We start from the raw sequence: 24,924 nt of genomic DNA, 5'->3' as shown, positions 1-24,924 counted from the left end.
CTACAACATCAAAACGGATTCAAACTTCACCAACCGTGCTTACAAAAAGAAGTTTGCATAATGTCAGAAATCAAATGTAAGGCATTATAAATAACAAAAAATGCAAATCTGGCAATCTTGATTTGCTCGATTGCTTTTGTTGCTGTATATGGCATACATCTGCCACCACAGACATTGTTTGTCTTAAGAGTGTGTTTTGTCTTGAGATTATCAATTTATGGTCGTTATATCAGCCTCAGGTTTCAGACAACTAAAGGTTACTTGCAAAGGTAACTGGCGTCCTAAATCAAAATTTCTTTATTGTGATATCTACAATAGAAGCACAGGGACATTGACTTTGGTTGTTTAAGACTGAGGTGTTACAAGACATTTACAAAGAAGACAACCATCAACTGTTATCATTTTTCTTTGGAATCCTATATAGTGTTAACAAGTTTAAGTAATGAAGTGGTATGTGACAAAAGGGTAGAAAGTTTGTTTGGCATTTTAATATTTCCAGGTAAAATGTGAGGGAAACAACAGTTTACTAGTTCTTGTTAGAAATTGTGACACTTAAAAATTTAATGCTATTTATCAAGAAAATTGTCAAATTTAATTTTAAAACATTGTAATCGTATAATCTACTCAGCACTGGGGGAGTATCGTCCACACCTGAAGCCTGTCAAGTGAGCATCACATTTTATGGTGTAGGTGAAGTAGAGAACTCCTTTGTTGAGCTGACAGCTTAGAGAGTGAATTCCTCTCTCAGGAAAAACAACACATATCCCGGCTCTGTCATTATACAGCACATCCCTGTCCCAAACTTCAAACCTCAACTCCTGACCCAATTCAACTGAACCAAAGTCATAAGTGGCGTTCCACACTGGATCGTTGTTGTCCATTACCGTCTCAGTCTCCTCGTACATGCCGTTGTAGAAGATTTTCACATAGGCGTCTGTTTTTGTGAAGGTGTCTGCCCTCAGACCCGCAGCTCTGTGGATCTCCAGTGTGAGAGTTCCTCTGCCAGCCCTTAAAGGACAGCAGTTATGGTCCAGGTTGGGTGTTGGGGAGCAGTTCTTGAAAGCAAGCTGGTCATCCTGCAGCTGGTTCTCTCTAATATAATCGGTGACAGTGCTTCTTAGGTTAGCACTGATCTGGGAGTCCTCCACCAAATGATGCAGAGGGAAGATGGCATAAGAAACCACATCAGGGTTGTCGTGAAGGCTGTTCATCCAGCTGTGGTACGCTTCAAATGGGTCCTGCTGGTAGAGGATGTCGGGGAAGTACCTCTCCCCTCCAATAACCTCGATCTTATGGGTCATGAAGCCTTGATAGAAGCCCATGCTCATATTGCCCTTTATGAGGTTGTCACACTTGTTGGAAAAGGATGCATTAGCAGGTAGGAAGCCGAGAGCCATTCGGAGTTCAACGTTCAGGCAGTTTTTGATCTCAGACTCAGAGAAACCCTTCAGTGTGGCCAGGCAAGTCCTGAAGGCAGTGATTCTCCTCACCTTACCACCAAGCTGGACCTGGGTAACACAAACAAATCATTAAATGAAGGCTCAAAACTCGCTTTTGGCTTTTCAGTAACATGATTTGTCATCCATCTTTGTGTCACTAACTTCACATTTATTTTGTCTTTATTAAAGCACTTCTATCTCTAAAAGATATTCTGCACTGTAAGTGCTACCATACAAAAAAGCACAGAAAGAAGACCCTGTGTTACCCATGTAACATGTTCCTCTGACCTGGTGTATGTAGTGTGTTCCATAGGTGTCTATCAGGCGCCTATACAGGGCTTTGCTCTGGCTTGTGTTTAAACTCTGTGGGAGTCTCTTCAGATGCTTTGTGAATTCTGCACTCAGCTGGGGATGATCAGACAGCCTGTAGCTGAAAAAAATAAAAGGCATGACACAGTAAGAATATATTCACGATGACTTCACTGTGAGGTCTCACCTTAAGCCATTGCAAGTATGCCAAAGATGTGTGTCTTTTGTGTACCATTAGTCCCCCTTTACCTGTAGTAGGTGCAGCTGATTTCATGGATGGCAAAAGTTGCTTTGTCCACACTGTGTTGCGAACGAGCAAACTTTGCCAAGTCTGAGCGGCTTCCTCCCAGCACTGCTTTGCCAATATTATCGAGGCTCAATCCCAGATCCCAATTGTTGTTGACCAGGGAGTTGGAGCTGCGTAGCAGGGAGTCCACAGAGTGGTGGAGGGCACTAGAAATCTGTTTACTGCATCGGCTGAATGGACGCCAGTCAAGCACTGCTGCTGGGAGCCTCTGAATCTGGGGAGGATAAAAATGGCAGGATGTATATGGGGATGCAGGTGGATGAAGAAAATAATTAAAGGAAGTGGGAAAATAACAGAGGAGGTGGCATTTTTGTTTTGGATGGAATTAAGTGAAGGGAGTTTAGACTGAGTGAAGATGCCGTGAAAAGAGAAGACTGAGCTGCAGGTTTTAGTTTTTACCTGTCCTTGTTGGAAACGGTTTGGACACAGTGTGCAGGTGTGGTTGTCAACCAGATGCACTTTTACATTGATGACATATGCTCCTGTTCGGCGCATCCGCACCACATCAAAACCCTCTCCTGCCAGGTTGTGGCCTGGGACAAAAGGAGCTTTCTCACACTCTGACCCAGAGCCAGTCCGACATCCCTGTACCCTGCAGACCTCCAATATAACTGGCAAAGCTAATATAAACAAAATGAAGTTGCTCCGTTGAGATCCTCCTGCTTGCATAGTTACCTAAATGTAAGAGAGCATACAGAGGTTGAGAAAGAAGTCAGGAAAGTCTGGATTTTAATGATTACTTTGTATGAGGACGCATCGGCATTAAATGCAATAATTTCCATATGAATCCCAGTGCAAGTATTTTTCAAATAGCTTTTTTGCCTTTTTCATTCAAACACATTTCCACAGGCTTAGCAGTGAGCAGACTTATAATAGGAGATGAACTGTGTCTGTTAAACAGTAAATGCAGATGAGCCTCTAATCCTCTCTGCTTTATAAACGAGAGTAATCCTGCCACAGATGTGTCAACAATAAAAACGTGCAGAGAGAGACATGCCCTAAAAAACAGCACATTATCGGAAGACACGGTGCTCTTACCTTGGACTGTTTGTTTTCTTGTCCTTCAGCTTGCGTCTTTGTCTTCTTGTTGTCGGGCTGTAGCTTTCTTCCCCTGCTAAAATGCCTCTTATGATTTTAACACTTTCTCTTCACTAAGCTCATCGATGGCACAGTTCGCTGTAAACGATGAGATGCAAACTGACTAAAGTCTTGATCCTGCTGGATTTGATATCACAGCTGAGAGAGATTTAGCTTCACTGGCAGGCTGTGCTGAAAGCCTGCTGGGTGCACTCTATTGTCTGTCCTCCGCCTCATGAAAAAGACCAAGGAGGGAGTTCCCCTTCAGGCTTCAGGGCTATGTATCTGTCTCTCTGTCCCTCTTCCTTTCTCTCTTTCTCTCTTTCTCTCTCCCCCAAGGCCCCACCAATTTCCTCAGCTTGAGTGGGTTTGTTTTCATTTTCAGGACCCAGCTCTATGAATCCCTCACAGCTGTGTGTGTGTATGTGTGTGTGTGTGCACGTGCACGTGTGGGCATGTGTGGGGGAGGGAGATTTTTGTACAGTCACGAGAGAGAAGATGCACGTTGGTCAAAGTACTCTTTACGGGAAATGGATGTGTGAGTGTCTTTGTGTGTGTGCACGTGCATGTGAGTGAACAGTATGTGTGTATGTCTGTTGGAGAGACTGTGTGTGTTCTTTGTCTGTCTAACGCCTGAGCCAGCCTGTCTGTGTACTGATAACCTTACCAAAACCATGAGATCAGCTTTGCCATCGTCTATTTATGGATGTGGGTGGAATGCTGGTGGTTTTCAGAGTAAGGTCAGGGAGGGTAAAAGTGTCTCTCTGTGCAAGAGGAAAAAAGATTTGTTTTTCGACCCAGATTTTCTTTTATAATTAAAGGAACAGTATGTGCTTTGGTGCCACGTTTACAGACTAACGCAACGCTTACCTGTTTTGAGTTCACTTCAACTGGCACTTCTGCATTTTGTACTAACCATAACACTGTACTTAATATAATTACAGATTTAGAAAACTTACACACGTCATGCAGGAATGTTACAAGGCCAATTACTTTGTGTAAGTGACCATTTACTTGTATTTCTAGACAATATAGGACATTTCTAAGGTTTTACCAGACCAGAGAAACACCAGGCATAAATACGATATCAACATGAAGACATAGATACATGAAACTGTTTTGAATTACTTTAATAGTTGAGTGCACAGTAAAGAAGTTTAATTGACAAAAATAGAGAAATCCTCTGTTTTTAATAGCATGGTACAAAAATTACATTACAAGAATAAATCCATTATTTAACATTTGTTTTATTCATACAGAAATTACTATATAAGTTGAAATATAAGTAAACAACGTGTTTTATGATTAGTACATTCAAGCATAGTCATACAGAGCATTCAGGTTCTTCGTGTGGACAGTATTGGTTCACTATGTGAAAATCACTTCTGCTTTCAATGTGCCATTTTATGATCTCAAAGGCAGATAGCTCTGGAGTCACGTGTGTTTAATACAGTATTATACTGTCTAATGTTAGCAAGTGTAAAATTCAAAGTTTACTGCTGCTAAGAGAAGCTGAAAGTACAAATCATGTTGCCATACAAAAATGTCTACCAATAAATGTTACCGATCTTTCGCATAAATGTGAAAATGTTCCACTCCTGTGACACTTGAAGGTGACATCTGAGGTAAAAATCAACAAGGATCAAAAAACAAAATCTGTCACACTAGATTAACCTTTCTCTGGGTGCCAAGCTTCTAAGCCAAGCTTCTAAGCCGTGCCTTTTTTTCTCAAGCCTCATCTTGCTGTATCAACGTCTCACTTTCATTATACCCAGCCTCTCCGTGTAGGTCCTCATAATCTCTAGCTCTCTCAAACCTAGGCCGCCTGCCCCTTCTCTTCATCAGGACTACTGCCCCTATGACCACCAGCACCATCATACCCACCACCCCAAAGACTATTCCTGCCTTTTGTCCACCAGACATCTGACTCAGTTCTGGGTTAAGCTGAAGTACAATTTTCTTGATTTCCTCTGGTGTGGCCAGTTTCCATGCCTTGGTCTGCCCCACCCTGACCCAGCTCTTTTCTCCTTCAGTCATCACCATTACCGTGTTGGTGGCTCGCATGCTAATGAGTGAAGGTTTAGTGAAAGGAGGCAAAATGATAGGCAGCAGCTGCCCACCTGTGAACAGTCCTGACTGAACACAGTAAAGAATTTCACAGCCGTCACTCACTGTAGCAAGGTGCTGACTGAACTTGGGAGGGCAGTGACGCTGGCCTCCCGCCAGGGGATTGCCTGACTGACAGCTGAAAAGACCTCCGAATGGTACTGCATATCTGGTGCCAGTTTCATAGTCTTTACTTATGCAGATCATTTGGCCATCTGAGAGAAACTTGACTGAAATGAAGTTTGGTGGGCAGCTTTTCTCTTTGGTGAGGGGGTTTAGGAGAGAAGGGCTGTATATACCTCCAAACAGATACCCTGAGTTGTCCGGGGCCTTTCCATTCACAGAGCACCAGTATGTGTCAATGCGAGCAGAGCGAACATAGTAGTTGTCCTGACACTGTGATCTGTAACAAGTGGACAACCACAAAAATCCACAGGAATAGCTTTCCTCATAACACTGGTGCAAATTGTAACCCTGCTGTCTCTCTTCTGATCTAAGTAAAGTTGGGTAGTAAGGTGGACGACAGGAGAAGTCACCTGTGTCAGGGTTTTTCTGAGCCAGGGCATCACAAAGTGGACCAGCATCTGAGGTGAGCTGAGTACACTGTTGGTAGATGCCACCAAAACTGAGGTTTGTGGCAGGACCCTCACAAGAATTATCATCCACGTTGGCCTGGAAGTTAAAGTTCTTTGAGTTGAAGTCAACACAGCCAGGGCGGGTGTTGACCTTGTAGTATCGCTCTATGGCTTGACTCACTCTGAGAGCCACTTTTCCAACTGTTGGCTGTGGCAGATCAGGGATGGTGTTGGTGTTAATGAAGTACTGAAGGGGAAATCCAGAGCGATCAATTGCAACCAGGTTGTTTCTGGTACTTTCCTGCCACTTCTGCAGAGTGATGCCAGGATAGAAAGGCATTCCGCCTCCATGGCTTTGAATGAGAGAGTACTGAATGTTTGACTGATATGTTTGAAGTGCTGAGCTCTGTTGGGTAATTTGACTGCTTATGTCAAACTTGAGTTTGTCAAAAAAGTTGAGGCCAGCGAGAGCTTTGACAGAGGTACTTTGTGAAACACTGTCTGACACATATGTAGAACTGAGGTAATCTTCCTGCACCAAACTAGCCCCAGCATCGACACTAGTGATAACATGTGTTCCATAGTCCAGAACCATCTTCTCTGAAAGATAGTCTGCGCTCCTCGTCTGGTTGTTTTCAATTGCATCAGCAATCTCTTTGGCTTGTTGAGCAAAGCGTGTGTCCAGAGTAAAGTCTGGATAAGCCTTAACTGTATAAATGAAGTTACGAACCTTTGAAAGAAAAAAAATAATAATAATAAGATGAATAATAAGAGATTTGTATCAACCTAATTTATAATCAATTGAAGGTACAGTTTGGATAAACAAAAAATGTGAGATTATTTTAGTTATTAATCAACAAGCTCGTTTTATACACATCCAAACTACACTACAACAAAATAAAAAATTACCTGCACTCTTGCTGTAGTTGAAGAGTCTTTGATCTGATGGGTTTTCATCCTTTGGTTCTCGACAGAAAATTTACCATTCAGCACAGAGAGGAAGGATATGTCTGCATTTATGGAGCTAGATGTAGAGCTTTTCTGCTCCTGCCAGGAACTGATTATCTCTGAGTTGGTCTCTACACCCGTCTCTTTGTGGGGAATGACAAACACTTCATCCGGGATAAGGTAGACACCGTCCTCAGTGGTCTGGCAGTGGTAGTAGCTGAAGTTCATTACTCGACCCATATCCATGTTGCGGAGGTTGTCCCATCCTCCACCTGGCAGCACCTCCAGTGCTGTCATGGAAAGGTTGGTGGAGGCACGGCATTCTCTCAGCCAGTTGGTCGGGCGACTGACTGGGATAGAAGAGCAGACATGAAAGAGAGCCAGAAAGATCACTGCTGTCTTCATGATGGCTGTGTCAGAAATAAGGGCTAATGTGTGTGAATATATCATCTGCACCAAGTTCCTCCTCCTCTTATGCACTTTATCATATGACAAACAGGAAGGTCTTGTTTAAAATTTAGTGGGGGAGGATAAGGTTTCACTTTCATTTAGTCTGCATTTTTGTGGGCCACAAATTATACAAGCTGTTGGCTACTTATTAACAGACCAACAATAATAAAAAAGTCTTACTAAGGGTTTAACTTGAATACTCTTTCTAAGTTATAAGCTTATTTTCTAGCATAGAAAAAAAGTTAATATAACCATATGTAAAGACAATAAAATAAAACATACCGCAGGAGGTGTGTTGTTAAGCCATATACTTTGTTTTCAATATTGCAATTACAGTGATTTATGCTGTCTAATCTTTCAAGTTATAAAAGCTGTGATTTGGCAGTCCATGCTTGGCTCATGAAAGTACACTGTGCTGAAAAGAAAAGTAATATGCACAAGTCACGAGGACCTGCCTAAACGTACAGTTGTAAGACTCTGGAAGAGTTTGGTTATTTAAGGTGTAAACTAGAACTTAAGAAGTAGAACATTAAAACTTATTCTGAACCCAGCAGACCAGAATTTATAGGAACTAGTTAAAAGATGCTTTGTTTCACAGTTTTTTTTTTTACTTTTAAAATGGTTGGATACTTCCTCTTATCAAAGGGAACTGAAAACAGATATGAAAACAAGATCTGCTGAACGGAGAGTGCCGTGTTAGCACGATTGTGGAGTGCCACATAAGTTTTAAATCTCCAGGACATGAATGCAAGTCTGATATCCCCAAAACTAGCCTCAGTCAATGTGTGTTTGTGCATTTGTGCATATCAGGAGGAAGAACAGAAAATAATAGATAATTTGTTTTACAATGAAGTGTCACATGAGTACACGTCACTGGGAATGTCCTGAGTATGAGTCGCCACCCAGCAACCAAGCCCGAGCTTGAATGTTTGGCAAGCTGCAACATGTAGGAATAAACTACAGCACTGCAATAAAAGCAAAACAGATTTAGAACAATGTGAGGAGCAACGTAAAATGTTATGTTTTATGTCCTATGCAGAATTTTCCATTGTTTTCTTGAGTTAATATACCAATAAATGAATCATTACATTACAAATTATCTCATAAAAATATAAAAAATTATTTTCACACTTAAATCTGAGTATCTGTTTAAGCATATGTCGTATATATGTCTCAAGTACTCACATATGCACAGTATTAGGTATTAACAGTATGAACTGATTGATAAAACTGCGTCATTATTAATAAAAAGAAATACCAGAAGAGGGTAAAACTCCAATGTAAGACTATGTAACAGTCAGATTTATTTAATTGCGTGATTGTTTTATTTGATAGTTCATATTACTTAGCTTTTACTGCATACTAATTTACCATGTCATTGCTTGCTAGGGTTTTTGTGGGAAACACCAAATTGAATTTGAGCTGCAAACACAGAGAACGTTGCTTTATAAAGATGTTTTTCGACTTGTTAGAGCACATGAAAACTGGCCAACAGTCGTTCACTGCTGCGACTACCTCCCCATTGGTTTAACCGTTCACGACTCCGGCCAGTAGATGGCACCATAAAACCGCACAGCTCATGAAACTCTAGCTGTGTTAGTCACCCCATTGAACAGGTTCACTTTACAGGTTCGAGGCCTCGCCGCTGCAACATAGTTCCACCGAAAGGCTCTGAGTTTTGTATAAATCGTAGTTTTTGGCTTTTTTTTTTTTTTACTGACTAAACTCTTAGTTGAAATCAAAGAGTCTTAGTTGAAATACCAACGCTGTTCCCCATTCTCTCTCAAGCCGAATCCACTCAAAGTCTTTCATATGCATGTCATGTTTTATTCTGGAGATAAGAGGAACCCCAACGAACACGGCCTGTCACAGCCGTTAGTCCTCTCTGTTGTTAGTGGCGATTAGCTGCGTCTTGCACGCAGCTGGCGGGTGTCACCAGCTGCTGTATGATGACCAGTCTGGTCCCACCCACTATTCTGCAGATGTCAATCTTCAGATGAAATTGGCGCAAACGAAACAAACAAACAACAATGTTACAAACAGTGATATACGGGTTATAATCCAAGTTACTACTCAACAAGTTATCATTAGCTGTCTGTTCGTGACAACAGTTGAAGGCTACTGAATTACAGATGACACCGTTTTTAAAGACCGTTGTTTTTTTTTCCCCCAGTATAATAGGCTAATGTGTGATCACATTAGCTGTTTGTGCTGTCGGCCAGTTCACAACAAACACGTTTTGTAAGTAGTGATAGGAATTCGTGTAAATACACGGATCTGGACGCCTTGGTCCCCGTGCGTAATGGTGCGTAAAAGCGCCACTGCAAAACATCCCGTGCGCCCTCGAGCGTTCTCCTGTCACTGATAATCAAGCAAATCAAATTTGTGCCAAAACAGTTTGTGCTGCCATCATCAACGAGCCAGGCACTACCCTGTGCAAACATCTTTTTCTGAGGTAGTGAAGTCAGTGGTGCTGAATGGCAATGTAATATTTAGAACTAAATAATGTCATAAGCGAAAACATTGTCTTAAACAATTATGTGACAATAAAGGCTTCGATTAAGTTTTATTTTTGGTCAGTATAAACTTGTCCACAGTTCTTAGTTTTTTTGTTTTGTTTTTGAAAACTGAAATAAAATCACAAGACCCGCTCTATAAATTAAAATAGGTTTATTATTTCCAACAACACTGCAATTCAGTTCATTGCAAACCGCAGATAATGGCAAGAAAAGGTGTGTAAAAACAGCAGGTTCAGTATTTTCTACTATAGAAAAGCTGTAAAATAGCTCAAGCAAACTCAAGTTCTTGGAATGAATGCAGACATTTAGTCCACACACAGTTAAACGTGGCACTGAGCGGCATTTAGTGTTCAGTGGGAGAGTGTTCACTTCTTTGCAGCCCTGGTCCTGGTAGACTTGGCAACCCTGCGCTTGGCTTTCTTAGGACTCTTTGGCTTCTTGGGCTTCTTGGCTGCAGCGGGCCTCTTGGCTTTCTTAGGACTCTTTGCCTTCCTCTTTTTCTTAGGTGACTTCTTGGCTGCTGGAGTGTCACCTCCGGCTGCTTTCTTGGCCCTGGTCTTCTTGACCTTTTTTGCATTTGGTTTCTTCTTTTTCACCACCTTCTTCTTTCGTGGTGTGGGGGGCTTCTTGTTCAGCTTGAAGGAGCCCGATGCCCCGGTGCCTTTGGTCTGGACGAGGGATTTGTTAGCCACCAAGCGTCTAATAGCGATGAGGATTCTGGCTTTGTTCTTCACCACGTCGTATCCTCCGGCCTTTAGTGTCTTCTTCAGGGATGCCAGGGACACCCCGCCGCGCTCTGTGGACTGAGAAACTGCCTTCAGTATCAGGTCTGACACTGTGGGACCCGTCTTCTTTCTCTGAGACTTGGCTCTCTTCTTTGGAGACTTGGCCGGAGCCGTCTGGGGCAAAGCAATCACAGCAGACGACATTGTAATAGCACCACTGCCAGGATCGTATGAGTGAGGTTGACAGAGAGACGAGGACAGAGTGATATCTCTGTTTGCCCTCCTGTCGGGGTCAGGGTTTATCAAGCCACGATGAGAACCGTGTAGAGTGAGCCCCGCCAAGACAGTGCGCCTCTTCTGTCCTTCTCAAACTTGATAAAGTTTGTGTTTTCTCCAGCTTAGTTATTCTGTAAAAATCCCGCGTAAAATGTTGGATATCCATATAAAACGCACATCATTGGAAACATCGTAATCTTAACCGTCTATAGCTATATTTTTTATTCAACGGTTTCATCAGATGTATTTCTGTTTGTTGTGCAGTTACAGTCTGGCAGTTGTAAAGTGTCATTTGAGCCGTGCATTTTTAACATTTTTATTAGACTAAACCCTAAAAACAATCAGGTACAGACTTTTCGAGTTAAACAAGGTTCAGTAGTAATGTATGTGATATACTGGCAGTAGCATTTAGTTTTATTTCATTTGTTTTTGCTGATTAAGGTTGTTTAAACCTGACCAAAGAAACACAGTCGCTTTGCAGACCCACCATATAGTGGCCTCAACGTAGATATAAATAACTGAAACCCAGAAGCAAGGACAGTCTTAATGAAAGGGTGAAGTGAAAAACAAAAAAAAAAGTTCAGTAACAGGAAATTAAGTTTTATATCATTATATTTATATACTGAAAATATTACTATAGGCTACTGTGTGTCTCCTCTGTGTGGATGCAGGTGGATCTCAGCCAGAATAAGAGTTATCAGCCTGTGAGGAGGGGCAGCCAGAGAAACGAATTCAGGCTTAATTTCGCGGGGCTTTTTGAATTCAGGTTCTTTATAAAATGACCAGAGAGGGATGCGTTCACATTAGTATGCATGAATGTATATTTAAAATATGATTATTTCTTATTAAAGTGCCATTCCATAGTTTTCCAACCAGTTTAATAATTTTATCTAGGACATGATGCCATAAAAAACTATTATACTACTATATTCCAATCTAGGTTTTGAACGTGCTGTATCCTCTGCATATAAATAGATTGACTGAAACAAGTGCAAAAGAATAGGAGCATTGGTATCATACTGCTCTGACCATTCCTCTGCTTTTCTTCAGTATGCAGTGCTTTTTGGCTAATGAACAGTACAAACATGCTCTAATGCACAGTAAAGTGGGTTAGTACAGTATAGAAGACTATTTGAACTTTGTAGTGCAGTTAGATTTCGCGCGTAAAATGCTTTTTATATTTTGCGTGACCCATTTTGTGTTCTTTGACACGGTTGTGCACAATGAGAAATTTCATTGACAAGTATTTTATCGTGATTCTCACATTAATGTTATTATAAGTCCAGGTCTGTTTTCTGATGTGTTTACAAATATTACTGATGAGAACAAACCTTTAACCACAGTATAAAACATTAGAAATTCGTCCTTAAAGTTTGAATTTCATTTGCATAACACTGAACTGGAAAAATGAACCTAAAACGCGCTTCGACCAATATCTGGATTAGCCTACTCTTTGATATTATTTGTTGATTAGCAGACACATGGGCTGGAATATCAGTATCTGAATTGCTTCAAAAAATATTTGAATAAATTGCTAAACCATAGAAAATTTATCTACTGTCTTTTTTTCTCTATTAATATGAGATAAAGTGTGTGTTTGTGTGTCAGAGGGAGAAGATTGGCAAATGTAGCGCTGCCTTCTGTAGCGCACTGATAGCGCCTCCTCCTGTTTCTCACAAATACACACACATACACACGTGTGTTGATCGAGGCCACTTTTGGGGACATGACACAGACTTTCATTCATTTCCTGGAAACTTAACCTAACCCATACCAATAAGCACTGTTTGCCTGGGGACACAGCTTTTGTACCCAATTGGACAGTCTGTCTTCAATTAGCTGTTCTAATCTGAAATTGGTCCCCAAAAGTATCCTACGACAGACGCTGGCACACACACAGACTGTATTACAACAAAATGAGTAAAATCAATTTCAACAAAAATGCAGATCTGCTTTTTGATGGTCTATCAGTAGCAAGTCAGTGCAAGGAGTGTCATTTTAAATCAAATTATTTAAGTGTATATGTGCCAACCTTGCATGCAGCCTGATCCAGTTGCCCCAGCTCTTTTCTTACTTTTCCAACTTTTTAGCTTTAGTATTAAGGAAGCAGAAGGAGGTCAGAATGATCAGTCAGGTGGAGGTCAGGAGGACAGTGAGCAGGCAGGACCTAGTAGCAAGGAGGTGAGTTAGAAAGGAGACCATTGTTTGTTTTTGTTTTCATCATCACATCAATAGATAGTCTACAGCTCCTCCATAGGAGCCACATGTCTCTTCTGAATTAATGAACTGATGGCGATAGGAGTCACTCTAGCTGAGGCATTTGAGACTCATGTCTCGAGTCATGTCTTATCCATTAATTCTGGTACTGGGACCAGTACAGGATCCAGAATGGGTTATGTTGAATGAGATGATGTGGAATGCCAATTTATTGATGATAAATTTAGATTTTTGGGTGGTTTATGCCTTTAATGTTAGTCAGACACAGGCCTAGATGCTGTATGAGAATAACATATTTGCCTACCTCTTTGGCATGTTGATGGTGTCTTTGGTTCTGGTACAGCATTGTGTGGGTTCTGTGTTTGAACAGAAACGCCAGTCTGCTGTTGTGTTGCGTGTTTGTGTGGGTCTGACTTGCTGGCAGCTTTGCTCTAGAATACTTTGTTGCTGACCCCTGACTACAAAAGTTGTGTGGTACTTGCCTCGTGAGCTGGTGTAACGGATTTGACTTCTCATCATCTACTGACTGCAGACATTGTCTTAAATTAGCAAGATACTATAGCGATTGTGAAACTTCAGTACACTGAAACATGTGCCTGCGCTGTACCAGATTCTCTTTTCGCCCTGGAGGAAAAGTCAACACCCTCTTGATTGTGATTGTATAATTTGTACTCTGATTGTCACCGTGATCAAACCAAAACTTTTACTTCCTTGAGCAAAGAGTTATTGCAATTATTTTCTTCTTGTGGTTTTCCTGTTTGTCTACTCTACACTGGCAGCATAGGGACATTTAATGAAAAAGTAAGGAGTAAATGGCTCCTTTTAGATTGTGTACTGTTGTGGTTTGAAAAGTATAAGGAGTTGTTTTCTGTGTCATGGTTAGAAGAGCAGTTGTTATCCTTTTGTTGTGCTCCCCCAAGAAACTCTGAGTTAAACATTCAGCCTATCTACCAGTGCCTCTGTGATACAACAGAGGCCTCCACCTCAGTAGATAAAAGGCCTCCAACCCTCCAGTGAAGTACTGTTAATAAAACCATTGTTTTGTGGCAGTAAAAGCACACTGTGATTCATTCCCCAGGCAACTCTTTTTTTTTTCATTCCAGAATAGTTTATGTTATTACTGTTAACTGCTGAGTAGCAGATGAGGGGTGTATCATTGTCATCCAATGACCTTTTCGATCTTTCTGAATGAAACCACAGATTCATGACAGTCTCGCAGTTTGGTGGAAACAGCCCTGACTCAATAATATCTACAAGTGTACAGATACAATAGGTTTGTGGTACAATAGGTATGTTATAAATAACTTCTGAAAATGGATTTGTAGTTTTATTTTATGATTTTTTAAACTGACCCCCCAAAAAAGCTACGTTTTTTAATCAAATGTGATCCTAAGGTATACCAAAGCAAGATTAAAGTGTGTTCTCTCTTCTATTTTAAAAAATGTTTAGCCGAAAAATTACACATTAGCCTCAGTTTTACTTTTGTAATTAGAGTCTTTTTTGTGTTCTTTCCTTGGTTTCCCCTCTTCTTTGAGGGAGTGGTGTGTAATGTGATGTGATGCGATGCGATGTGAAGAAGCTTTCCAGCAGGGGGGCTGTGCTGTGGACCTGCTCTGCAGCATCGCTCCCCTCCCAGAGCATGTGACCGTGTGATCACAGTCACTGCACTCAGACAAGAGTGAGCAAACTTGTGACCCAAGCGGCGGCGGCGTCGGCGACGGCAGCACCTCGGCGCTCTGCGGGATAAAAACCGGATCGCAGCGACTCCACAGTCCTCCTTCAACCGCTTCACCTCCGTCAGACAACATGGACTGCGGGATTTTCACGTCCAAGACCGTCCTCCTCTTCCTCAGCTTGATATTCTGGGTATGTCGTGTTTTTTTCTGTTATTTCTCCACATGCGAAGATTTAATGTATTTTTTGTTTTGGTTTATTTTTGTTTTGAGGGGAAATCAGAGCAGAAGTGTTTGATCGCCCTTTACTGTAAATCATTGTTATTGGTTATAATTTATTACTCTGTGAGCCCTGTGTTCTGTAAGGTTTGCGTTTTACAAATCAGTGTTATGGCCTGATAAACATCTTGATAACCTACCGCAGTTCTCTGGGCAGCGCAGTCTTATCACTGTAGTGTACTTCCTTATTTTAACTCTTCCCTGTTATAGTTCACATCTGCGAAATTAATTTTTCAAAACTGACTCCAGAAAAGAAAACACGTCAGTAACATTTCTCAATAATATCAAATTGTCAAAGGAAAACAGTGATTTACTGGATTCTTGTGTAACACTGTCACCCAGCCAGCTTGAACTGGGTCAACTCTGTTGATTCTCAAAGTCTGACCAGAGTTCATATCTGGCTTTGTATCAAAGTAAACTTTGTATATTATTGGCTTATAGTGGCTAATTCACCATATCTCTCCCCATTTGGCCTCGCTGGCAAACAGTTGGCAGTCTTCTTCTCTCTGCTTCAGAGAAAATGGGGTTTGAAGGGACCGAGTAAAATTGTCTGCCTGTTCGAGGCTGATATCTGTGCGATTAGATTACTGCGAGACAAAACAGGCCTGTGTTTGTATTTGTATGAGAAACCACTGGCATGGTTTATCTTTTTTAAATCAAATATCCCCAACTACTTTTCACTTCCTTATTCTCTTCTTTCTGAGGGAATGCTTCTATCTTCCTCTTTACTCTTCCTCTTTTCTCTTATTTCTCACCAGCTAGGCATAACATACAACAAATCCCTGCCGTATAGGAAAGAAATGACAAACACGTTTCTATTTCTGAAGCAACAAAAATTCAAGATGATCTTTTCTTTACTTATAAACCACATAACTCAAAAGATCGCCCATATCAGGGTTCATCCTGTTTTTTTTTTCAAACAGCTGTGTAGTCTGTAGTTTGTCTGTTGACTGTTTATGAGGAATGTGGGGCAAATTTTGTTTGGCCAACAGTCCAGTACCAAACAAACGAAGTCCATGTATCGGAACAAAACAGTGAGCGTCCGCCTGTGATTTTTCCACTGATTCATCAGGCCAAGAGTCTTAAACAGCAGTGTGAGCTAGATTATGGGAGCATAGGAGAGACATGAAAATTAGAAAAATCATAATTCAGCCAAAATATCAGCTTATCCTTTTAAACTCTGCCTGACCCACTGCTAGGTCTGGTAGAAAATCATATCATACAGCTAAACGTAGTACAAAACCACAAAAGTTTTTTAAAATCTTTTGAAGATCCCAAAATTTCTTAAGATGGCAGATAATTTTTAGTGAATTTAGTGAAAATGTGTATAAAATGTTTGTTTTTATTATAAAATCGAATCAGACAATGTATCTAGTTTTGTGTTATAAAAAGTTTTCTAAACAAATTTGGTGGTTTTTAATGGGAAAGTGAAAGGCTGTGTTTAAAAAGTTTCGTTCTGAACGTGTGAAGAGGCACATGGCTGCTTTCCGTCTCTGTTTGCTAAACTTACATCACATCTGCCCCAGGAACCCGGTCTGAGATACAGTACCAGAACATTTGTCATGCAGGGACCCTCTAAAATCATGACCACAGATCAAGAAACATCTCCCCAGAGGTTTCTCACATTCCAGAGAGGTGGCGCAGTGCATGGGTGCTATATGTTGTGTAAGCCTCTTTGTGCTGCTTCTTAGGCACAAGATCAGAGTTTCTGGAAAGATTAGGGGTGAACGACTGGGGGCGGTGGGGGTGTAGACTCACTACTCCACAGGGATCCCGTGACTATGGAGTGATTAGAAGAAGTCAGTCATGAGGCTGAAATGAGGGATGAACGATTGTTAGGCCGCACAAAACACACATTCTCACATACCAACAAACGCAAAAAGGGAAGTAATGCTGAAAATGACACCATCCACAGACGCACACGAAGGGGGATTTCTGATTTTTTTTTTCTTTTCTCACAAACTTTCCATCTTTGATTCAAAGGGAAATTTAGCTGATCACACATTTTCTTATTCTCAATTCCTGCTGTGCCAACAGAATATAAAAATATGATTTACACAGCTATATATAAGTGTGGTTTCATTTACAGTTTAGATTCTGACCCCTTTACCTTCTTTTACCGTCAACTGAAGTCTGAGTCAGTTCTGATAAAGTGAATTTCAAAGGTCAAAAGGAAATTAGGAGTGCTGAGAATGTGATAAATATATAACAACCATTGGTTTTCTTTTAGGCCAGTGTAAACACTGTCACTGACTGTAATTTCAGTCTGTATTGTGTATGCACAAAATTGGCCCACAGATATGCAGTCTTGTGACTGGTGAGCTCACTACTGAAGCATGACTTGCAGAAAAGTCATGATGGTGGTATGACTTGATGTCTAATCCACTTTTGTCTTCACAGGGACAGACCGCCAGTGACCTTTCAGCCCGTGTTCACCATATGAGATATCAGATAATTCAATCAGAACAAATCCCTTTGTTCTCCATCTAAAAGTTTTTTGACAGGCAGCTTTGTTCTCATTTTATATTCAATGGTTTTCACGATTACAGGCAGGCTACCGTATGTTACTACCTTTACTATCTTTTCTTCCTAAGAAAAAGAGGCTGAAATGTCATAATTCAACTTAGTCCACATTATTCCACTTGCTGTGTTTTAACTTCACGTCATGTTATACAAAAGACCAAATGACTGACTCATGTCATATAAACTTCTTTCCTCTCAGTTTCTGAGTATTCAGAGAACAGAATATGAACATGATGCTTTCAACCACAGTAAAATAGAGAAACACAGATCATGTGATAGTGTGTCAGTGTGTGTTTGTTTCTGCAATGCTTTGCTTTGTTAAATGCAAACCTCAGTGTTCTGAAGTTTTCTGGAAAAGCTGAAGATCCACCACTTCATTGACTCTTTTTAGCACAGACCTAAATATGTACACAAAAAAGAGAGTGTGCCATAATGTAGCTCTCAGCTCTGTACCTAGTGCTTCATGCAGAATATTGTGTAATTGAACAATGTCAGCAGATCAAAATGTGCACAGCTCAATAGCGTTCATTTCAGTGAGATCCTTATTTTTGTGTTTATTCCAAGAATAACAACAGTGACAAACATGCAGAAATATGAGAAAACTAAAGTCTTCTACTGATTATTTTTCAAAATAATAATTCTTTATATTTACTCTGTGTTAAAATCATATAATTCTTTACCGATTATATATGCAATAATGTAAACATTCTAATCTGTATGCACACATGGTATCCATTTTGCTAGCTTGTCAATTAAGAATGAACACTAGGATGTGTAACACATGATGTCTATGTTTCCTCCTCCCTGTAGGCTGCAGGAGCAGGGTTGGCCTACGTTGGTGCCTATGTGATCAAGAGCTATGACAACTTTGACGGTTTCATTCAGGACAAGTATGCGCTGGTACCAGCAATTATCATCATCGGCATCAGCGTGGTGATGTTTGTCTTTGGTCTGGTGGGATGCTGCTCCACAATCCGGGAGTCCAAATTCGGCCTCAGCTTTGTAAGTGTGTGTGTGTGTGTGTGGCAGGAGAAGTTAGGCGCAGGTTATAATTAGTGCCTCAGTCTTCCTCCCAGTTCCGTGACATTTGTCTGACGCTACATCTGCATGCACATCTGTTGAGTCTGCAAACATGTATTGTTTCAGTTCCACTTTTTAGTTGTCATCTCTGAATTTTCATTTATGTTTTCCCTTAACTTTTGTTTATCCTTTCACTCTGTTTTACTACCATTTTACTTGCTAAATTTCTTTACAACTTCACTCATTTTCTTTCTCTCCAGTTCTTTCTCATCATCATGGTGATCTTTGCGGCTGAAGTAGCTGCTTTGGTATTTAGCTTCATCTACCAAGGCAAGGTGAGTCACAGATACATATTTTCTGTCACACAATGTTTTCTGCTGACCATAAACTATATAATGATATATTTAACCTCCATCATTCTAAATCTGCTATGGCACCTATTGCTATGGCTATTCTAAGCCATTACTGTACTCTGTACATTTTCCGTGTTTTTTTCCCCTTTGTTTCTGTCCAGATAAGCGGAGACCTGGAGCGCTCTATGAATGATACGTTTGCAAAGTATGATGGGCAGAGCACTGAGACCAAAGGTGTGGACTACCTGCAGACTCAGGTTGGTGTTATGTTCTGCTTGTTTAACTTTGTTTCCTCAGTTGTACTTTCATATTTTTCAGCCTGTTCTACTTCACTTGTTTGCTTTCATTTCCTTTTCTTGGTCTTTTTCTTTACTAGTTGTGTAAAAGAATTCATATTATTGTGATTTTATATACATTTGTGTTCTCTTTGCCTTAAAGGCAGGATCATATTTAAATGAAACTAATTTCTGAGTCTATGAATGGAAATGGAAAAACTCAGCCCTTATCCTGTCTGTGTAACAATTTTTTTTTTCAAAAAAGTCTTGTGTCGTATTCCATGAACAAAGATATGTGAATGAATGTAAAGCAAATAGTCATCCTTAAAATAGTTCAAAAGTATTGTGGTGTATTGGTCTTTCCTGTCCTGACTTTGGGGTTTTTGTAGCACAGCTAAAATTAGCTAGAACAGAAAAGTCTTCAACAGTACAGACAAATAAAAATATCGCCCATAAACCACTACTGTGATCTGAACTGACATTATTTGATGCACCAAGTTGACACCCCTGGGTCTGTCAGAAGTCATTTTGGGTAATGCACTGAAGTAGAAGATAAAACAGGTGGACAGGTCAAAAAATAAACAAGACTTCACACATCCATAAATAACTTAGATTGATAGAAGTGTAAGAAGGAGGATATTTCCCATAGCTCTTTCTCATATACCATCCACCTTTCCTTCTTTTTTTATCACATTTCTTTTTTTAGTTTTTCTCCTTTCTTATCACCTGTCCATTCTCTCTTTGACTCTGTGCAGTTGCAGTGCTGTGGAATTAAGAATTACACCAGCTGGTCCAGCACAACCTGGTTTTCCAGCCACAACAACACAGTGCCTCTGTCTTGCTGTAAAAACAGCACACAGTGCACTGGTAGACTGGATCAACCAGATCAGCTCAACGTAGAGGTGAATCAACCTGAACCACACTTTGCTCTTTTGGACGTAACTATTGTGTCGGCGTACATGCTTATGTCATTGTTGTGCTTGGGATTGTAATCTGTTTATTTAATGTTGCTTTATCAATGCTTTTAACTACTTCTCCAACTGTGACTTATAGACAGGAATTATCTTACACTGAATGTTTTTTGATGCTTCGTGACTCCAAAAATAAAGTGTGCAAAGCCAAATTATCTTCCAGACATTTTCAGGCAGACATTTCCAATATACTCATTGCACTTGTGCTTGTATTTCAGGGTTGTGAGGCCAAGCTGCTGAGCTTCCTACAGAGTGTGTGGGGTTATGCCATGCTGGTTATTCTGGGCTTCGCCATCATCAAGGTAACGATGAGCGGAATCAGTATATGACCCAACACACACTTCAGCAGTTGTGAAAGAGCATCACTGTAAATCCCACACAGTATTTTAACATCAGCACACTAAATATGTGTTGGTGAGCTGTTGAGTGAACTGATATTGGAGATAAACATCAAATAGTAGGCTGCACACTATACTCCCCTGCATACTTTGTTGTACCTTCTGAGTGCATGGAGTTATTAACCTAGCACTAATTGAGTGGTATGCTAGAGATTATCGGGGATGGAAAACAAGCTGAAGTACTGTTGAGTGGAAATTGAATAGAGGATTACCTGTCTTCAAATTCATTCATGGAAAAGAACAATGATAGCTCTGTTGAAAGCTACCCTTTGAAATAGCAAAGGGACAGTGTGATATACTGTTAGCCATTTCACAATTTATACACTTTACTGATTCAATTATCCTTCACGAAGTGATCTTTCTAAGAAAGCTGAACTCAGAGATGGTCTTTCAAGGGAAAATTACTGAGTAGGTTGTCCTTCTTATTGTCCCGTAGACTACCTTGTAATTCTTGCTCTTTGACAGAGATTTATCTGAGCCTAACATACTCAAATGAAACAGTTAAAGTGCTTATAACCCTCTATGTTCCACCCCAGAGCTAATCTGTTCACATAACCTACACTGCTTCAGAAAATGCCTTTTAAGAGCTTGTGGCTGATTATTTTTCCTGTTGCAGTTCTTTGGGATGCTGAGCGTATGTGTGATCACCTGTAAAAGTGGCAGCCGGAGGAGTGGCTACCAGCCTCTCTATGCCTGAAACACTTCCTGAAATCACCTCCCACCTCCTCATTTTGCTCCATGAGGTTTGCTGGCCACTTGATAACGGCAGGCATCCTTATACTGCAGTGTACAGAAGCATCCAGGTCAAACATATACAAATCTAAGATTTATTGAAGTAATGGTATATTTCAATTTTACACAAGTGGCAAACTCATCTCATCATAATATTTCCTCCTAAGACGACATAAATGTGACGTGGCTTTGAATTTTGAGTTATTGTCTTAATTTTCCTCTGGAGAGTTCCTGAAGTTTCCATTTTGGTTGAGGTGCCGAAGGTTTCTTTACTGTCACAACCCAACTATGTCCCTCTTTGAAAAAAAAACCCTTTTTTGAGTAATTAAATAATAGGAAATGCTGATCCCTGTTTGATTTTGTTTGCTAGAAGACATACTCTTCTGAAGTAGCTTTTTATTTCTAACTCTGTAAACTTAATGCTTCACAGGAGAGGAAAGGAGATAGAAAACTATTTTTGGACATAAAGACTTCTAATTGTAAATCTTGCTGAGGCTTCTCACTCTGCTGCATCATATAGATATTCTTTGAAAGAACATTATTCTTTTGAATGTACTATAGTGAAAGACTAAAAACTGTATTTTAAGCTTTTTGTGATTGTGAACCAAAGGGCAGCAGTTTAATGCCTTAGTAGTAGTAGTAGTAGTAGTACTATTTATAGCCAACGGAATAAATGAATACAGTATATATATATATATATTTTGTTGTGGTCAGTTAACTGTTCTATGTTAAGTTACAGTTCTACACAGTTTGACTTTGGTTGTGTTTATTATGTTTCTAAATTAAAAATGTGAATATTTCACAATAACTCGAAGCTTGGTTCAGTTTTATCACATCCTTGTATTGCCTTGTCTTCTGTGTTTACAAAATTAAATCAGTCCTCCAAGATGGGACATACAGACTGTTGTGATGGAATGAAGCGGAGAAAAACTGTTATATCTAATCCTGTGCCATCTTTGTGCCAAAACACCGTTCTAACTTAGCAGGGTTATTTTACAGCGGGCCACTGTTAACGAGTGCACATTCAGAGCATCACAGTAAACGTGACCCAAAGTGGTATCTCTCTCTCACCTCCTGACTCTGCTGATAAAGAGGCCCTTAGTTTGGCACATACAGAAGATAAGAGTGTTTGTCTTACATAAGCCTTGAAAAGATAAATGAAATTTTAAACACATGTCCAGGGGCGACATAGTCATCCATTAACACACTGCACAGATTAAAGGATCAGTCACCTACTGATGAGTGTGTTGATAAAACTGATTTCAACCATTTATTTAACTGAACTGAAATGATCCCTTTACCTTTTTCATATATTCCGTAAACAATCTATGCATCAACCTCAATTTTCTGCCCATTTGCAAATCCCCAAACCTGTTATAGCCAAATCTAAAACAACAACAAAAATCCATTAACATTAAAACACATCATAGGTTTTTTGCTGTTGCATATGTAGTTGCAGTAACAAAGAAAATCCTGCAGGTGGTGTTAGAGAACATACTCTTGAGTTTTAAGTTTAACCCAGCAGCTGAGGTGGTGAAGGGGCCCAAGAAACACCACGTGTACTCACTCTAGTGGTAGAAGAAGATAAGAGTGCATGATTTGTTATTATATAACAAAGTTAATATATTTATATATTAATGGACAGAATGCATGAATCCAGTTAGTCTGCCTTCAGTGGTACAAATAGGATTTTTACATTGTTTAGAGCTTGAAGAATCATAGATGAATCATGTATCAACAAGTATTTAGCTTCTTCATATTAACAAAACTTTCATGTAACTTGTAACTTGTGTTGGAATTTCAATAGACTGCTTTATGTGTGATTAACATCTCTGTATGCTGCTGTATTAATGATATCCGCTGATGTAAATGCCCCTGCCGCCCTGTCTCAGTCTGTGTCCCTCTCATATCTCTTGACTGCATATCTTATTCAGTGCATATCCTCAGTGCCCCAGGCTGCACTGGCATTTAGACAGGCTGGTCCTTTTCAGAGAGAACTGTTGGCTCTCAAATGGCAAGATAACCTTGTCAGCTTTGAGACCTGTTTTCTTCCCTCCTTCCTTGAACTGTCTGTTTCTCCTGTCTCCCTTCCTCGCTCGTGTCTGTTTATCTCTGCATGTCAGCGTCAGTTTCTCAGCTCACCTTTTCTCCTCCTTGCGCATCTTTCTCTACCTGTTTCTGTTTCATATTTGAAGTTTATTTGCATCTCTATTTCCTACATGGACCACCCATCTGTTTTCTGTTCTGAGCTCTTGTTTTTCTCAACTTCCCTCACTCTGTAATATCTCGTGTTAACCCTTATGCAAGGAAGATAGTGCTCTTTCTCAGTAAAGCTGCCTACTGTGAATAATGCAAATCAGTCTGAACAGATGTATAATGAAGTAAATGATCTTTAAATGATTAAAAGACCAGAAACCAGATTTTTAAATATTAGTTTGCTGGCTTGTTTGGGCATTTTAACAAAAGCTTTTATGCCCCCTTATTAATTTCTTTTTTTTTTCTATGTGTATTTCTGCTTTTTAAAAAATATTTCTTTGTTGTTGTTTCTAGATGTACTGTAGATATGCATGGATATGGGTATGGATGTTAGCATGTAGGGTTATGTTATGTTTTGATGTTTTTCTTGGTTGGCGATGTGACTGAAAAGGCTAAAAAAAAAAAAATTAGAAGAAAGATAATGGGCAGAATCAAAGTAGCAAAGGTCAAGATGTCCTGACTTTTAGTCGCTTGAAGATGTTAAGCTTAAAAACACCACAGCCTGCATTTCCCATAATGCAACTGGATAGTGTCTGTCTTTAGCTCCTCCCTGCTTCCTAAATGCCCACTTATTTCAAACCTCACACCCAAAGCCTCTCAAGTCCAATTTGAGAAAACCCTGATGACTTCAGTAGGGTGAACACTGTAAAAACTGTGGCATGAACATTTCAGTATCCTACATAGGAAAACAGCTGACTTGGATATCATGAGGTTTGAAGCAGTTTTTCCTCCTGTTTTATAACAGCCTTCACTTTCTCTCACCATTAAGGTAAAAATTAACTGAAAAGTGTTGAATTCACCAGGGTAATAGGTGTTTGTGCATATGATTTGCCATTGTAGAATTTTCTACTCCCTTATGAGTCATCTTTGCACACCAGATGTGGCCCCCTTTCTCTTTCTCTCCCCTCTTTGGGCCATCAATTCTCTGGAAAAACATTCAGCGCAAAAACACACCGAGCGAGCTCAGGGAAATTTCAGCCTGACCTCTAATTTATTTATTTCCTTTCCTACTTAGACAGGGATCTGTTGGAGGGAGGTAATCTGAGGAGGACACACACACAATGCTGCTGCTCACTCTGTGCTGAAGGCAGACAGGCAGGCAGGCAGTTTCTGTGTGTGTCTTTGTAGAGATCCAAGGACCTTTGTCCAGAGAATTCCTTCATGACTCCCATAATATTTCTATTACTAAATATCTTCTCTGGATTTGTTTTCTTTTGTTACATATCTGTCAGCTTTAACATCAAACAAGTCACAAAGACCCCTGCTTACCACAAACAGTTTGCTCTTTGAACTGTATCACATGGTAGATGACAGGGAATGTTTCCTTCTCATAGGTTTGAAAAGTAGTTTTTTTCCCCCCTTTTATGAAAAAATAATACAAATAAAAAGGAAACCAGTACAGTGCCACAGGTTTTTTTTTTTATTTCTCCCCTTCACCTTTCTTTTCAGGGCAGACCCATAAATAATGACCACACATTGTTGAGACCAGGAGCAGG

The 24,924-nt window shown here is 40.1% G+C and overlaps 4 protein-coding genes across 4 annotated transcripts; 1 reads left to right on the top strand and 3 right to left on the bottom strand.

Annotated features, from left to right (window-relative positions):
- Positions 1-280: 280 nt before the first annotated feature.
- Positions 281-3,400, bottom strand: prf1.5 (perforin 1.5). The gene is made up of 5 exons (XM_041042476.1): positions 3,094-3,400; positions 2,455-2,730; positions 1,998-2,269; positions 1,728-1,869; positions 281-1,508 (listed from the first exon to the last, which is right to left on the bottom strand). The coding sequence occupies exons 2-5, from the start codon at positions 2,722-2,724 to the stop codon at positions 621-623; spliced, it is 1,572 nt and encodes a 523-aa protein (XP_040898410.1). The 5' UTR covers positions 2,725-2,730; positions 3,094-3,400; the 3' UTR covers positions 281-620.
- Positions 3,401-4,246: 846 nt separating this feature from the next.
- mpeg1.1 (macrophage expressed 1, tandem duplicate 1) lies at positions 4,247-7,211 on the bottom strand. Its single transcript, XM_041043058.1, has 2 exons — positions 6,723-7,211; positions 4,247-6,543 (listed from the first exon to the last, which is right to left on the bottom strand). Exons 1-2 carry the CDS (start codon positions 7,209-7,211, stop codon positions 4,861-4,863), a joined length of 2,172 nt encoding a protein of 723 aa, XP_040898992.1. The 3' UTR covers positions 4,247-4,860.
- Positions 7,212-9,864: 2,653 nt separating this feature from the next.
- LOC121185213 (protamine-like protein) lies at positions 9,865-10,730 on the bottom strand. The gene has a single exon (XM_041043262.1). The coding sequence runs from the start codon at positions 10,657-10,659 to the stop codon at positions 10,096-10,098; it is 564 nt and encodes a 187-aa protein (XP_040899196.1). The 5' UTR covers positions 10,660-10,730; the 3' UTR covers positions 9,865-10,095.
- A 3,875-nt stretch (positions 10,731-14,605) lies between these two features.
- tspan36 (tetraspanin 36) lies at positions 14,606-21,980 on the top strand. The gene is made up of 7 exons (XM_041042920.1): positions 14,606-14,814; positions 18,234-18,425; positions 18,704-18,778; positions 18,958-19,053; positions 19,827-19,973; positions 20,261-20,344; positions 21,057-21,980. Exons 1-7 carry the CDS (start codon positions 14,755-14,757, stop codon positions 21,135-21,137), a joined length of 735 nt encoding a protein of 244 aa, XP_040898854.1. The 5' UTR covers positions 14,606-14,754; the 3' UTR covers positions 21,138-21,980.
- Positions 21,981-24,924: the final 2,944 nt, after the last annotated feature.

The sequence above is a fragment of the Toxotes jaculatrix genome, chromosome 7, assembly GCF_017976425.1.
Source record: "Toxotes jaculatrix isolate fToxJac2 chromosome 7, fToxJac2.pri, whole genome shotgun sequence".
In the NCBI taxonomy this organism is placed as follows: Eukaryota; Metazoa; Chordata; class Actinopteri; family Toxotidae; genus Toxotes; species Toxotes jaculatrix.
Note: the sequence above shows the minus strand (reverse complement) of the source record. Positions and strands in the feature narration are given on the sequence as shown.

What these genes read in the sequence shown, in the direction of transcription:
- prf1.5 (XM_041042476.1), bottom strand. Translation starts at nt 2,724, where the DNA reads ATGCAAGCAGGAGGATCTCAACGGAGCAACTTCATTTTGTTTATATTA. An exon ending in ACCGTTTCCAACAAGGACAG is followed by an intron (nt 2,270 to 2,454) that starts GTAAAAACTAAA and finishes TATCCTCCCCAG; the next exon opens with ATTCAGAGGCTCCCAGCAGC. An exon ending in ATCAGCTGCACCTACTACAG is followed by an intron (nt 1,870 to 1,997) that starts GTAAAGGGGGAC and finishes TATTTTTTTCAG; the next exon opens with CTACAGGCTGTCTGATCATC.
- mpeg1.1 (XM_041043058.1), bottom strand. Translation starts at nt 7,211, where the DNA reads ATGATATATTCACACACATTAGCCCTTATTTCTGACACAGCCATCATG. An exon ending in CAACTACAGCAAGAGTGCAG is followed by an intron (nt 6,544 to 6,722) that starts GTAATTTTTTAT and finishes TTTCTTTCAAAG; the next exon opens with GTTCGTAACTTCATTTATAC.
- LOC121185213 (XM_041043262.1), bottom strand. Translation starts at nt 10,659, where the DNA reads ATGTCGTCTGCTGTGATTGCTTTGCCCCAGACGGCTCCGGCCAAGTCT.
- tspan36 (XM_041042920.1), top strand. Translation starts at nt 14,755, where the DNA reads ATGGACTGCGGGATTTTCACGTCCAAGACCGTCCTCCTCTTCCTCAGC. An exon ending in TCCTCAGCTTGATATTCTGG is followed by an intron (nt 14,815 to 18,233) that starts GTATGTCGTGTT and finishes TCCTCCCTGTAG; the next exon opens with GCTGCAGGAGCAGGGTTGGC. An exon ending in CCAAATTCGGCCTCAGCTTT is followed by an intron (nt 18,426 to 18,703) that starts GTAAGTGTGTGT and finishes CTTTCTCTCCAG; the next exon opens with TTCTTTCTCATCATCATGGT.